General features: G+C 39.4%; 1 protein-coding gene across 10 annotated transcripts in view; it reads right to left on the bottom strand.

Moving 5' to 3' along the window:
- The window catches only part of FTO (FTO alpha-ketoglutarate dependent dioxygenase), a 352,285-nt gene that overhangs the window by 224,661 nt on the left and 111,881 nt on the right, over positions 1 to 15,743 (bottom strand). For all 10 annotated transcript variants that reach the window (XM_046682388.1, XM_046682389.1, XM_046682396.1 and 7 more), the window contains exon 4: positions 5,394 to 5,537. In XM_046682388.1, the coding sequence (XP_046538344.1) occupies positions 5,394 to 5,537 (144 nt within the window). The remainder of the gene's footprint in view (positions 1 to 5,393; positions 5,538 to 15,743) is intronic.

Genomic DNA, 15,743 nt, shown 5'->3' with positions numbered 1-15,743 from the left:
TCAACAAGTTATTTTACCTCTCTAAGCCTCAATTTCCGTTCTTAAAAAGAGCTTTATTGAGATCTAATTCACATACCAAACAATGCACTCATTGAAAGTATACAATTCACTGTATCTTAGTATGTTCACAGGATTGTGCAACCGTCGCCACAAACTAATTTTAGAGCATTTTCATACCCCTTGAGAAACCACATACCCATTCGCAGTCAATCCCCATCAATTTTCTTTTCTGGGAAAAGATGGAGATAGGACTACCTACCTGATAGGTTGTTATGAGAAACAAATAAAATATATTAAAGCCTGCAGCACAGTGCCTGGCCCTCAGTAGGCACCCATCACACACATTCCAAGTAAAGTTCAAGACATAAATGACGTGGAGATAAGCAAAAAGACTGGATATGACAGAAAGTGTACGACAGAGGCAAACCCTTTCAAGTACCCAGGAATACACTCACGTTCCTATCCTCAGGGCCTCCAGGAATCAGGCCCTCTCCCTAGTTTTACTGAATACAAAAAAATCAGGTATCAAACCAAAAGGCAGGAGTTTGAAAATGTCAGCATTCAGGATCATACTTTAGAGTGAAAGTTCCAGGAGGAGAGATGCCTTCTCAACCCTGAGAAAGTGAGCAGCAAGCAGCAGCCAGTGCAGCATTGCTGAGAAGGCAAGAAGAACACGGTAAGTTCATACTGGACAAGGAGTTGAGACTACACTGTCATGTTTCTACTTTTCAAAGTGAAAATAAACATGACAGGTGCTCATTTGGCTGTTCAAGCACTTTCCACTTAAATGGCAATTCCTCAAGCTTACCGACTGCAGCCTGAAGTTATAATTTATTACTGTTTCTCTATTATTCCCTTGCCTCGGCAGAAAGCAGAACACAGCACCTACACTTCAAGACCCATGAGAGGTAATAAAGTATAATTATTTAGAATTTATGATTAAGCCATAAATTATAGGTACTTTTTACTTCAGTTGGTCAGTCAAAGGTTGGGGGAGGAAGGGAAAGGGGTCAGAGGAAGAAATAACAAAAGCCTTTTCCTTTGAACAAAATGTCTAAATCAGGGCAGGATTGAGGGACACCTGGAGGATTTACAAAGATACCACAGTCTCCAAGTTAAGTCCCAGAGGAGCCCTAGGCCTACAGGCCTCTGTTCTTCCTGCTCACAGGGCTACAGACTCCGACCAGAGTGGCCACGTTGACTCCAAAAATAGAAGCCCCGCCGGTTTTCCGGTTACACCACATCAAAACGTTCACAGTGCTCTGGGCCTTGCTGCCCTAAGCCATAGGTATTTCAAAGAAGGTGAACCTAATCCATAAAAGGCTACTGGTCAGGCTTTCTAAGTAAACTCAGCCTCCACCAAGGTAAGACTGTGGCTTCCACAGAGCTCCGATTCAACAATGGCCAGATGCTGGATCCCCTCACCCTCAAGAATCAACTGGTGAGATTTCACTTCCTTGTCGTTCCTTTATGTGGCTATGGAAACATCTATCTGGAACAGGTAGGTGCAAAACTCAGGGCATGAAGCAGGATAAGAACGCAACAGTCAGCACTCTCCTGTGACCCACTTGCCTCACTGATTCTCCAATGTGCCATGGCCCAGGTCCCACTCGTCACTCTAAGTCCCCACATTCAAAGGGTAGTTTGCAAAGCACTTTCCCACACACTTTCTTACTCGGCCTCACAAGAACCCTGGGAGGCAGGTATCATCAGCACTGGCTCTGAGGTGGAGGAGGAGACTCAAAGAGGCGCTAACGGTGAGGGGCCAATAGCCAACGCAGTGAGTCTGGAACCCCGTTACCTCAAAGAAAATGGCCTTTGCATTATCCTACCCTAAACTGTTGGGAAGGCAAAGCAAAACCAGAGAGAAATACTGTGCATTCCAATTTATACTGCTTTTTTCTTTTTTTGCTGTGGAATTTTTACTTGATAACTGAAGCTTTAAAATGCCTGATTGTTATAGTAAACAACAGATATTTGAAATGAGATTTAGTTGGATTTAAGGAAACAGAAGTAAAGAGACCAGATAGAACAGAGTCCTGAAGAGTGACACGTAAAAAATAATAACAATAAGTGAAGGGAGGATAAAAGGAGGTTTGCCCCAAACGTTTACAGAGCACTCACCTTTGTCCCGAACCATCCCACCTCCACACCAGCTCCTGGTTAATGAACATAACTGGGTTGATGTCCCTTGAACTGTATAATCTGTTCCACAAAAAACAAACCCACGGTTTGTCTCCAAGCCACTTTTAAGTCCCTAACTCCCTGGTTACATTCAGTCTATGGAAAACATCTGTGGCAAAGTAAATCATCGTACTCTGAGAAAGACCAGAGTGTACTTTTTTTTTCCTCTAAGTGTGTTTTGAAGTCCTGGTTGCAAAATTAGTGAAAATTGTAAATCTGTTTGCAAATCTGGTCATGTCTAACTGTGAGATTAGGGCAAAGATTCCCATTTAAAGGTAAAACCGTGACAACCCCAGTTAAGCGTATCCTCAGGCACTGCCAGCAGGGCCTTCACTCACTTCCACAGGCAGAGGATTTATTGCAGGCACCCGACATGCGCCCCAGCAGACACCCCTGGAGTATTTACTTGAGACAGCAGGGTTCAGTCTGTACTTCCTCTGCAGACCAATATATTATTATAAATTGAGCTAAACTGTTTCCTTTTCATAAGTGCTACGAAGTTCAGATTTCAGATATCAGCACCGGGCTGCGGTCCCTCCACACGGCTCCTTATGGTATTCGGATTTTAAAAAGTAAAGAGAAGAGGTAGGATCAGACCATGGTTGCTTTTATTTTTGTTTTGTTTAAGAGGTGATGGAGGAAAATTCATTTTAGAAATTGAATATGACATCTTATTAAGAAAATATATTCTAAATGAAACTTCGGGTACATTGTGCTGTGCTTGACCCAGTTCAGCAGGGTAGCAGCTATTTCATCTATATCTGAAGGCAGGAGTTGGGAAATCAGAAAGAGATATTCGATCCTATAAAATAATAACACTCACTTCTTGTTTATCACCTACAATAGCTAAGGGACCCAATGTATATTTAAAAATGTATATTCATTATAAAATATAAGTCAAAAGGACAATGTAATTTTAAAATATTTTTATTAATCTATTTCTGAGGCAAAAAAAAAAATAACTTTAAAAAGAAGCAGAAAAGAAAGAATCAAACAGAACATTGTCGTCATCTTCTTTTCCTCCCTTCCTGAACAACTTCGTCCTAAAGCCATCAGGTGAGGCAGAGGGATGCGGGTGAGGGAGGGACAGGAGGGCACGGAAGCCCAGAGCAGGGTCAGTGCCCGAGTGGGGGAGGAGGGCATCCACGTGGGGAGGAGGATGGCCTGACACGGGTGTCAGAGCCCAAGTGGGATAAAATGCCAAGTTCCAACGCATGCTTCTTACCAGCTGTGCAACCACGGCTAAGCAGCTGCGGCAACCTAACCTTCAGTTGTTCTTTTGCAACATAGTTAACATCCACTTCCCAGGGTTATTGAGATTAAAACAAGTCTTGACTTGTTGTCAGTCTCCCCAAAATGTGACTGTTATTCACACACTACTGTTATTCCAGACACATATATATGTATAGAAAAAAAGACAAAGTCCATAACTAGGTGGTACATTAAAAAATGAAATAATAATCATTTGAGGTAACTCAAATGATGTTGAAGGATGGGGCGAAGATTTCAGAACAGAAACTCAGCCTGAGGCAAGCAGGGGAGGGGCAGGGGGAGAAGACTTGAACCCTCAAACACTGCCATGTGGAGACTTCAGTGTACTGGGACCAAGTCCAAACGGTCCCTTTTGGGGTGGGAAAAGCATTGTATATGAAACGTGCAACCCATTCTGGTCCCTGCTCTGCCTCATACTAAGTGGCTTCAGGCAAATTACTTAGGAAAAGAACATTCTCTGCCCCGTCTCCTCACGAGGTTGTTTGGAGACTGAATGAGATTGCTTAAGTGAAACTGATTTATAAACTGTAAAGCAACACGCAAATGGAAGGCAAGAGATTTAGGGCTTATTTAGATTAGCGTTCAACAAATACAGGAGTCACTCCACCAGAAGAAGTTAAGAGGTAAAGGGACACAGCATTAAGTACCATCGAATCACCCAGGAGAAAGTAACGCCTGCATAATGACCTTTCAATCTCTCCTACATCACGGAGAAAGGCTCAGATTGGTACCACTATGTAGTTAACACCTCTCTAACAGTCACTAAACAAAGACGGAACTGGACGAAGACTCAGGCTCCTCAGCAAACAAAGGGAGCAGGCACTTAACACCGCTTTCAGTTCTCTCTATATTTATGAAACTCTTCTAATCATGCCAAGTGATACTGGTTTTCCATTTTAGACAGTGATATAAAACTCCTAAAATAAATTCATTTTAGTCAAAGAAAAAAGTGAGTTTATTCAGAGAGAAATATCACATAAGTAATAGTACAATAGCACATGGATATGAGAAGAACCTTGAAGCTGATGTGCGAATGACTGAAATTGGGAAAACACTTCATGAGATAACGGCCTAAAGAGCTATTCAAAACTCTGAATTCCTGGAAGGCAAGGACCAAGTTTTATCCATCTCCAACGTCCTCCAGAACCTTCCGCAGCACGTGGAACACGGTGGGCCCTCTACAAATACTCAGTTAATCGGGAAATCATTCTCGTCATAAACGCTGGGTTTAAGCCATGGTGCTTCCTGGCTCTAAAACCAACAGCAGCAGATTCCCCCAGGAGGTAAGAGTGGGATGAACTTAAAATTAAATAACGCTGAATAATCAAGAGCCAGAGCCAAGGAGAGAACAAATACTGAGAAGCTTTTGAGTAAAAAAGATACTGTTTGCACACTGTACATTGAAAAACAAGCAGAAAGACCATAAACAAAACAAAAAACTGACAGCAAAGAAGCAAACAAAGCTCCACAAACCCCCCAGCTTTGGCTAGCCTAAGCACAGCTGAAATATTGCTTCCTGAAGAACCAAATGACAAGTGGAGAGAAAGCCTCGGTGTTAGGCCAGCTGCTCTTGAAAAGAAATTAAATGCAAAACTAGAAAAAAACGTTCTCACTGAGAACTTATATAGACAGGGAAATATATTAAAAATTTCACACTGATAAGTTGATTTAGATGATTTAGTAGCTCTGATGAAGAATCCTGAAAACTGTTTAGCACACTTTGGGGAACTCCATGAACACAGAGAATGAAAAGAAAAGTAACTTTTAAAAATTAGCAGTATCTCCATGAAAAAATCTACTTACGTACACATACAAGTTTCATTATCACTATAAAATACTTGAAAAGTTTATTTCAAAAGACATATTCAAAATATACACCCAATAATCTAACACTTAAGACACTAGAGCATCATTATAGTTCTAATCCTCCTAATTACCCAGCATAAAATAGCAGTCTCCTTGGTGAAGGGGTATTGCCAAACCAGGCGTCTCTATGTCCCACGAGATCTTAAAACCAACATGCCAGATATCAGGATCTCTGCCTTCGAGTTGAGGATCATCCTCACTTTCCTCTTCAGGGCCTGTCAAAAGAGAAGAAAGTGATCAGAAAGGAAATATTTCATCTAAAGTTCTGGGTGTTATAATAGTTACGTTAGGAGTAATTGAAGTTTTAATAAAATATGGATGCTATGAACTATATCCTCCTTTATGTCATATTTTTTAAAAAAAATTCTTTAGACTATTTTTAACACATCATTTATTTTTTAATTTAAAAAAATCTTAAAATGGTTAGGAAATTATCACAGATACCAAGAAAAATAAAAGAAGATTATTTTGTTCAATTCCATGCAAATAGATTAGAAAATCTGGATTAAATGCATAGATTTTTAGGAAGATATTAATTATCAAAATTGACCCCGGAAGACTTAGAAAAGCTTAAATAAGCCACAGAAGGTCTAGAGGAAGTTGTCAGAGAACTCTCTCTGAGGAAAACAGGGGCCCACAGAGTTTCAAAGGAGAATTTTACCAAATTAAGGAGTGGTAATTTCAATATACTTTAAATTGTCTAAGAGCATAGAAAAAGAAGTTCCCAAATTCTTTTCACAAAGATAGAGCAATATGTATCTAAATCCAAAAAGAACACACACACACACACAAATATCACATCTGAAAATCAACGCAAAACTTCTAAATATAAGGAAATAGAACCCAAATCCAGCAGCATATTAAAAGAATAACATCCCATAACCAAGTAAAACTTATTCCAGGAACACAGCATAGTTCAATGTATAAAACCTTAATACTTAAAATTCATCAAATTCAGAGATCAAAACAAAACAAAACAAAAATCCAGAGTCACCTGAAATACACAAAAGTATTCAATAAAATACAGGCTTTCATGATAAAAACCTCAATAAAACAGGAACAGGTGGCCAGTTCCTTACCATGATAAAATACTCACCTATCTCAACCCCAAAGCCCGCATCATATTTTAATAGGGAAACATTAGAAACATTGCCAAAGTTAAGCATTAGCAAATAATGTTCCTTATCATGACAATGACTCATCATTATTCTGGAAGAAATGGCCAACACAATGGTGCCTTCTGGAGTTGCGTAACAGAGGAGTCCTCATTAGACAAAAGAAGAGGTAAAAGATTTTTTAATAGGAAAAAATATTTTTTTGCAAATGATAATGATTATTTATCTGCAAATCAATCAGGAAAAATATTTCCCAAGCAAGAGGCCAGTTAAGAAAATGCTAGCTATAAAAGTATGCATGTAAAAATATCTAGTAAGATTCTTAGATTTGCACTGTCTACATGAGGAAAAACTTTAAAATATTATTGAAGGAGACAAAAGAAGATTTAAACAAATGTAAAGACATATTATGTTCTTGGGAGATAAGACCGAACATCATGGAAATGTCAGTTCTCCCTAAACTCATCTACAAGTCTGACATAAACACAATAAAAATACCAACAGGATTGATTTTTAGGTGAGTGGGGTTGGTAACCGGACACGATGATTCTGTAACTCACATGGAAATATAAAGAAGGAAGCATAGCCAGGCAATTTTTTTTTTAACATATAAAGAGCTCCTACACATCAATAAGATAAAGATCAAGATCAATAATTTAAAGATAAAGATCAATAATTAAAAAGAAAAACTGGAGCCAGCCCCACGTCCTAGTGGTTAAGTTCAGTGCGCTCTGCTTTGATGGCCTGGGTTTGGTTCCCAGGTGCAGACCTACGCCACTCATTGGCAGCTATGCTGTGGTGGTGACCCACATACAAAATAGAGGAAGACTGGCACAGATGTTAGCTCAGGGTAATTCTTCCTTGAGCAAAAAGAGGAAGACTGGCAATACATGTTAGCTCAGGGCAAATCCTCCTCAGGAAAAAAAAAAAAAAAGAAAAATGGGCAAAAGTTATGAAGACAGAACACATAAAAGGAAATAAAATGAGTTCGTAAACATATAAAAAGATGTTCAAACTCATTCAGGTGAGAGAAATGCAAATTAAAGCCACAATAGATATTTTTCACCTATCAGATCAGAAAAGATCAAACACTGATAAAATATGGTGTTAGTTAAGAGTGTAACAAAATGGCACACACATGCTCTGTGTAGAGGACAGTTTGGCAAAGCATATCAACACCACAAATGCATAAACCCTTTGAACTTATACAAATTCCACAATTCCACTCTTAGGAATGTATACTAAAATTTCAACTTGCAGAGATTGCCAAATGACTTTTGAGCAAGGATATTTATTGTAGAACTGCTTATAAGAGCAAAAGATCAGAAATAACCTAAACAACTATCAATAAGTTTCTGGTTAAATAAATTATGAAATGTCCCAGCAATAAAATACCAGGTAGTGACTAAAAGTAATATGCCTATGCACTGATACAGAACCATCTGATGTATTATACACACACACATACATTTTTCATTGAGGAAACATTGGTTTATAACGTATAAATTTCAGGTGCCCATCATTCTATTTTGATTTCTGTGTAGACTACATGTTCACCCCCAAAGTCTAATTACCATCTCTCACTGTACACGTGCCCCCTTTTACCCCTGTCACCCTTCCCCTACCCCGTTTTCCTCCACCATCCATCTGACATACGTTTAAGAGAAAGAAACGAATAGGCTATAATTTGTGTAAAAAATATAAGCACATGCACACACTTATGTGTGTATATGTACGTATGATATTTCTGGAAGGATACTCAAGACTTATTTTTCTGGGAGGAGAACCACGTGGCTGAGATACAGTGGTGGGAGAGAGACAGAAAGGAAGCGGAAAGCACACGCTATGATTTGCCTACATGACCAGTCTCACAGGGATGGCCCTACATAAAAACTTGCCAAAGTTCATGTAAGAAATATTTATTGAGCACTTACTACCCACTAGGCACTGACCCAGGCACTTGGGATCCATCGGTGACTGAAACAAAGACCCCCTCCCCTAGTGGAGCCTTCCTTCCAGCGGAACTGCAAATGTTCCTCACTGATGACTAGCAGGGGGACATTTTGAATTCCACGAGACTTTAATCCACCAGACTCTGGTCTTCAAGGGCAGGGTCCGTTTTTCTTTTTCACCCGTATTTAGAGCCCTGGTAACTGGCACACAGAAGGCATTCAATGATCACTCGCACTAAACTGCTTTCTTAAAAACAAAATGTTCTTTCAGTTCACACCATTCACAGTCCTTACCGCGCTAGATGGCAGGAAAAGAAAATGTTAATTCATGCAATCAGCTGGACAATAAGGCATGTTTTACTTAGGCTCTTATCGTGTACATGTCACATACACAATCCAAAAGTGCATGCATCCCAGATGGCACACACTCATACACAGATCCCTACAGCCTGAACATCTTACTCTACAGGAACTGTGCACAAGGGTCAACAGCAGTAAAAAAAAAAAACAAAAAAAAAGGAAAAAAGGAACTCCCCTTTATAACCATTCATTCACATTACATTCCACAGGTGTGATGGGAAAAACCAGACCAGAAATCCAAATTCATGGTCTCTTCAAGGAAGCAGTGCTGTTGAATGACCTTCAAGGGCACATCCAACTTTGGGTAATCTTCAATTCCTTAAGTTTGAATCTAAAATCTGATAATGCCGTATGAACAGAATCTTACCTTTTTTCATATTTCTTATTTCTGATACATGTTTTCTCAAGTACTCTTCTTTTAAGAGGAACTTTTAGCTAGGTTTCTTTAAAAATAAAGTCGTATAGTAAAAAGTTCACAGCCATTTTCTAGGTTAACCTCAAAAACATTTTAAAGAGAATCCTCTGGAACAACAAATACCTTACATAGCAGTGGATACTACTAATTCATTGGTTGTGGCTTTTTTGAGCCTCAGTGGAGAATTCTGCAATTTTCTCCAGGCTCTGCAGGAAAGAGTGGTATGATCAAGCACTGACGTCTGTCGTAGGCACTAGAAGGGTTAGTTAGCAGCAGCAGAACCAGATATTTGCTGTCGATGTCCAATGACATTCTCCAGCCAGTTCTTATTTATACATAATACACAGTTACAGCTGAAAACAGCAGAATTTGCAAAACTAGATCCCATGAATCAGAAAGGAGCTCACAAATGTGTACAGCTAGACCTGCACTGTATGTCCTTGAGAAATCTAAATTAGTTGCCAGCTGATCAATGTACTTTGCATAAAAATACAAATTTCTAGCTACTCTTGAACTACAAGATCTGGTATCACTGAGCCAGTCACAAGTGGCTATATGTAAGAAGCAGCTGCCCCTTTAGACAAGGCTCTCTGCAAGTGGCAGTCCCCAGTCAGCCAGTTCCCTCATCTGCGGGACCTGCCTGGCCCCTACAGGCATTGAAGTCTGTGAACCTTGCTCTAGCCCACAGGCAATCAGGCCCCACACCTGCTTTTACTCATGAAGTTTAACTGGCACACGGTCATGCCCACTCATTTACATACTGGCCCTGGCTGCTCTCACACTTTACAGTATGGCTGAGTCGCTGAGACACAGATCACAAGGCCCTCAAAGCCAGAAATATCTATTATTTGGCGCTTTACAGAAAATGTCTGCCAACCCTTGCTTTTGAGTTTTGATATACGTGATCTGATAGAGACGTCTACTGCACATATTAGTGAGGAAGCCGAGGCTGCATAAAATAATAATGACGTAATGGGACTAATACCTAATAACGTAATGTGATGAACAAGGTCATACAATGTAACAAAGTAATTAACGCTAAATTATTTGATATCCAGATCAACCTAGCAAAAGAATATTGATATCATATTGAAATCATATGTTTGTATTTGTGATGTCCCAAGACTTCAGGCTGCTTCATTCTAGGGGGCCCTAATGACAACAGGTGTAGCAAGCAGCACAAGAAGAAAGAATTGAACTATTTTAAGAAGATTTTTCATATGTCCCTCTCTGGTCAAATCAACTATAACTTGACTTTAAAAAGAAATGATTTAAACTATAAAGACAACGGTTTTCAGGCGGTTTTAATGCCACTGCATCTGGCTACTCTAGTAAGTGGTAATCTTCAAAGGCCAACAGGCTGGTTGGCTACTTTCCTCTCTAACTTTCATCCTAGCACTCTTCTCAATATGGCACCAATAAAGTCCTGAACGACAAACAGAGACAGTAATTGCAATCAGTGTTTCCTGATGTCTCCCATAAATCCCGCACCTCTGAAATGTGCTCATTAAAACAAGGTTTTGTTGAAGGTTTGTTTCCTCCTTGGGCTGGGTAGGGAGGCGGGAAGATGTATGTCTGATAAACTTTTTACTGCATAAGTATAGTGTTGCTCACTTTCTCAATAAAATCAACTTGTAATTATCTAGAACAACTGCAACTGATTACTCTTGCCCATATCATTTTGGAAACAAGCAGAGGCAATAGGCTCCTACTTGCCTGTAAACCTCAGTAACAATGACAGGATTTTAAGCCTCTCAGTGAGTTGGGTGCAATCCCGGCTCCCGCTAACCAAAGTGTTAAAGAAGGAAAAGCTGTGACAGAATACAAAAGAATACTAAGTTTAAATGTCAAGTTTAAAATGTCCAAAACTTCCCCCCAAAATTAACCAATTTGGGTTTTTATGCTAACTAGTTTTTGAGAAAAAATTAATTCCATTTAATAGAAGATAAATGCCATCAAATATTTTGTTTACATTATTAAAGCTGTATGCAACCACTGTTACATAGGAAACAAAGCTAGAAGCCTGAGCATGAAGAAAGAGATGACAGTTCTAATCAAATAAAATGTATCGCTTGAAACTCTGTACCATATTTAATAACACATACCATTAATACTATGTCAATAATTTTCCTGATATGTAAGTATATATTCATCGTCACCACATACTAAAAAATAGCCCTGTTTCCTAGTCTCTATTCCCTAGCCAAGGGCCAAGATTTCTAAGACTCTGGCCCTGGCAATTATTTTCTCTGTTTCCGTAACCCCACACCTAGAGGGGCTGAAGTAGCAGGTCCCTTCCCATCCATGTCACGGATCCTGAGGCAGGAGAAACTCAGAAGTTGCAGACAGTCAGCTGGTAAATGAAGCCCACTGATACTTTCTCTTTCCAGCACTGATCTATGATATTCCAGTGTCTGGGACAGGAAATCTGTTGTCAAAAATGGAAAGAGACAGAAGGTGAAAGGGGAGGGCTTGAAGTTGGGAAGACACACTCGAGGAGGGAAATGGCATGGTGGGTGTATAAGAACATAACTGATTCTGTGTTGCAAGAGTATGACATCAATGACACGTATTTGCAAGAGAGGCTAGAGAGGTGGGCAGAGGCCAGGACATGCAGGGTCTTGTGAAGCCTGGTAAGGAACCTAGACTTACACTGAGGGTAATGACAGACACTATACACTTCTTCATTGGTCAGATCTGTTTTTCAGAACCATCCCTCTGGAAGGCAGACTATGAGCAGACTTCGTATAATTTTTCTGGACAGGTTTCCAAAGTAACGGCAAATGGAATAAGCCAGAGAACACTGTGGAAACATTCCTGAAGGACTATATCCCTAGGAAAGAAAGCTTAGCCAAGCAGAAGCCTCCCTGGAAGAGGTCTACAATTTAGGAATGCTTTCCTTGATGGGCTGTGAGGAACAAGGAGTCAAGCCTGCTGTTGACACGCAGCATGCTCCTTCTCAGCCACTGACGAATGAATGGTCTGAAGAAATGGAGAATCCAGAGAAGTCTGAAGGCGGGGGAACCTCTCCTCAGTCCCAGCTCAGAATCTATAACAAGCAGCTGCTCTCAGATGCCTCGAAACAAGCAATTCAAGACAAGCATAGTCCCTCGATACAGATAAATTGTAAAAGTAATTATAAGTTTTCTGGGATTTCAGAAGAAATATTGAAAACTCTTTACCAAAAAATCTAAAGCCCTTCAACGTGACGTCTGGCTCTGTCAGCTTTCAGATTAAGCATTTGAAAAAAAATTTTTTTAAGATATAAATATTCACATACACAGGAGAAGCTTATTACATCATGTTTCATGGACTTAGGGGGGAAAGTGAAAGCAAGAAAAGGAGAAAAAAACTGCTCTGGGGCCTTTTGGCTAAAGCTTCAAGGCCACTACATTATCTGAAGTAAAATATGAAAGGGGGAAAGGAAGCAGAGGCACTTCTCAAACAGCACATCCTCCAAACCAGAGCTTCTAACAGCAGAGGCTGCGATCCCTCGGGCAACCTCAGGAGGGGACAGAGAGTCAAGGAGACTTACAGGAAAATTCAGGTCTTAAATGACACAGAAGACCAGAACCAAACTGGATTAAAGCAAAAGAGGATAATTAATTGTTCATCTAGTGTCAAGCAAAGCTTTATCCAGGGTTCAAAGCACATGTCCAAGACCCAGTTTCTTTCCTCCCCAAAGTCCAAGAAAAAGAAAGAGGGTGGCCACAAAAGCTGGGGGCAGCCATATGGGGGCCATGAGAAGTTTGCTTGCCACAAGAGAGGAAAGTAACAGCCCAAGAAGAGCCAAAAGATGAAGGAGAAGAACTTAGAAACTGACCACACTATTACCGTTGAAATAAGGTTCACCGAACCAATGAGAATTCTGGTCTTAGTATTAAGGGAGACAATTCATCTCTTTAAATAAAGCCTGTTTAGGTCAGGTCTTTAGGTCAAGTATCTGAACTTGAAACCAAAAGAATCCTAATTCTAAACAAAGATTTTAGCTGCAGAAATCAAAGAGTTACTGGCCGCTGGCCACTATGTAGTTGAACAGCCCAAGTACTCAAGAACAAAAAAATACTTACTGATTCTAGGCAACACATACTTACTGATTTTCCATTATCTGAGGATACAAAGAAGGATCAAGACACAAACCATGGCTTCAAAGAGCTTACAGTGCTAATTCAAGCATGTGTAAAACTAACGTACGGCCTCAGAAGTCAGGACATGGTTATGTGGGGGGGGAAGAATACACTGGAAGGGAGCATTTGCAGGGTGCTAGCAAGTTTTATTTATTGACCTTGATGCTAGTTACACAGATATTTCGTGGAAATTTATCAAGCTGTATGTTTATGTTATATGCTATATTTCACTAATTAAAAAAAAAACCCTCAAAAGACCAGTTGGAAGATAAAGTTAAGGAAATCTCTCAGAGAGTAGATTTGAAAAATATGAAAGTTTGAAAATAAGAAAATAAATAAGAAAATTAGAGGAACAATCCAGAAAGTTCAAGAACCAAACCACATGGATTCTAGAGAGAAGAGAAGATTGAAGGGGAAGAAATAATTAACAAAGTAATTCAAGAAAATGTCCCACATTGAAGGATATGAGTTTCCAGATTTAATGGACCTACAAATTTCAGTATAATGGATGAAAAAATATCACTGTGAAGTTATAAAACTTTTGAAAATAATCCAACCAAAAACAGTCACATAAAAGATAAAGGAAAAAATCAGAACTCTCAACATGAACACCAGAAGATAAAAGATGGTGCTATGCCTTCTGAAGAAAACTCTAAAGCAAAATTATTCCCTACCAAGATTTGTACACCTAAATCATCTATGCATGTCAAGGCAGAATAAAGATAATTTAAGACATTCGAGGTCTCCAAAATTTACCTCCTAAGGACCCTTTCTCAGAAAACCATTAGAGGATGTGTACCACGGAAATAAACAAGTCAGGAAAGAGAGACACATGGGATGCAGGAATCTGAAGCTCCAGAAAGGAGAGAAGATGAAGGGAATCCTCTGGATTACAATGAAGGGATCTCACAAGACGGGACATCTGTGCTCATCTTCTCTGACAAGCCCCTCAAACTTCCTATCCTACACGGAAGAAGGCATAGAGGTAACCAGTCCAGACTGCAGCAGGTTGGGAGACTTGAAGATATTTCTCCAAGAAAATGAAATTGACAGAATATCTGATTAGGTTCCAAAGCCCTCGAGAGGAGATTTAAATAACTGGCAGAGAGTACAGGGTTTAACTGCTGATAACTACATAGAAAACTACTCAAACAAACAAAAAAACAACCAAGACCACTATTAACACAGGAAAAAACTAAGAAGTTTTAAAGAAAAGGAAAAGTGATCAAAGTTTCTGACAAGGCTATGAACAGCATTTTCATGGACATGATAACAATAAGGTTGAATGCTGACATAACCAAAATTACTACGTTCCTATACCAGGACCACGGGAAATCAGAAGAGTGAGCACATTGAGGTGGACAGGAAGAGGAAAGAGAGCTAAGTAAATCCTCACTTTCCCTATCAGGAAGGCCATAAATAACGCCCCAAACAATATATGCATGTTATTAACTATCAAAAGCATTACCTGAAAGAAAAGAATAAAACTGATTGCCTCTGGGGAAATGAAAATGGGGAGAAAAGGCATAGATAAATGTGTTTTTTCTTAACAAACCACACAGAAATAGTTGACTTTTTAAAATTACATGAATGTATAGTTTTAATAAAAACTGAAAATAACTAACATTTATTGAATCCTTAGTAAGTGCTGAACACTATTATGTTAGAGTTTTACACGTATTCAATCCTAACAGTCCTGAGCTGGGATTCACTAGGTCCTTATCACTATTTACAAATGAGAAAACTGAGTCACAAAGAATTTAAGTAACTTGCCTAAGGTCCCACAGCTAATTAATATCAATATGAATGACGTCATTCAACAGTACAGAACTAAACTGCCCAATTAATGTCATAGACAATAAAGCTTGTTCCAATCCAATTTGTTCTCTTATCTCCTGCTCACCACACCAATACATCATTAAAAACTCAGCCATTCTTGAAGAAAATAATTGCAAATCACATATCTGATGAGAGATTAACATCCATAACATATAAAGAACCCCTAAAACTCAAAGACTAATAAAACAACTCAATTTAAAAACTGGCAGGGACCGGTCCAGTGGCATAGTGGTTGAGTTCACATACTCCGATTCAGTGGCTGGGGGTTCGCAGGTTCAGATCCCCAGCACGGACCTACACACCACTAATCAGGCCATGCTGTGGCAGCATCCCATATGCAAAATGGAGGAATACTGGCACAGATGTTAGCTGAGGGACAATTTTCCTCAAACAAAAAGTAGAGGATTGACAGTGGATGTTAGTTCAGGGCCAATCTTCCTCACCAAAAAAATAAAAAATAAAAACTCAACCATTTAAAAAACAAAAAGGACAAAGGATTCGAATAGACATTTCTCCAAAGAAGATATACAAATGACCAACAGGCATGTGAAAAGATGCTCAACATCATTAATCATTAGGGAAATGCAAAGAGAAATGACTTCACATCCATTAG

The sequence above is a fragment of the Equus quagga genome, chromosome 13 (assembly GCF_021613505.1).
Source record: "Equus quagga isolate Etosha38 chromosome 13, UCLA_HA_Equagga_1.0, whole genome shotgun sequence".
NCBI classification, from domain to species: domain Eukaryota; kingdom Metazoa; phylum Chordata; class Mammalia; order Perissodactyla; family Equidae; genus Equus; species Equus quagga.
This window is presented reverse-complemented; position numbering and strand designations above follow the sequence as displayed.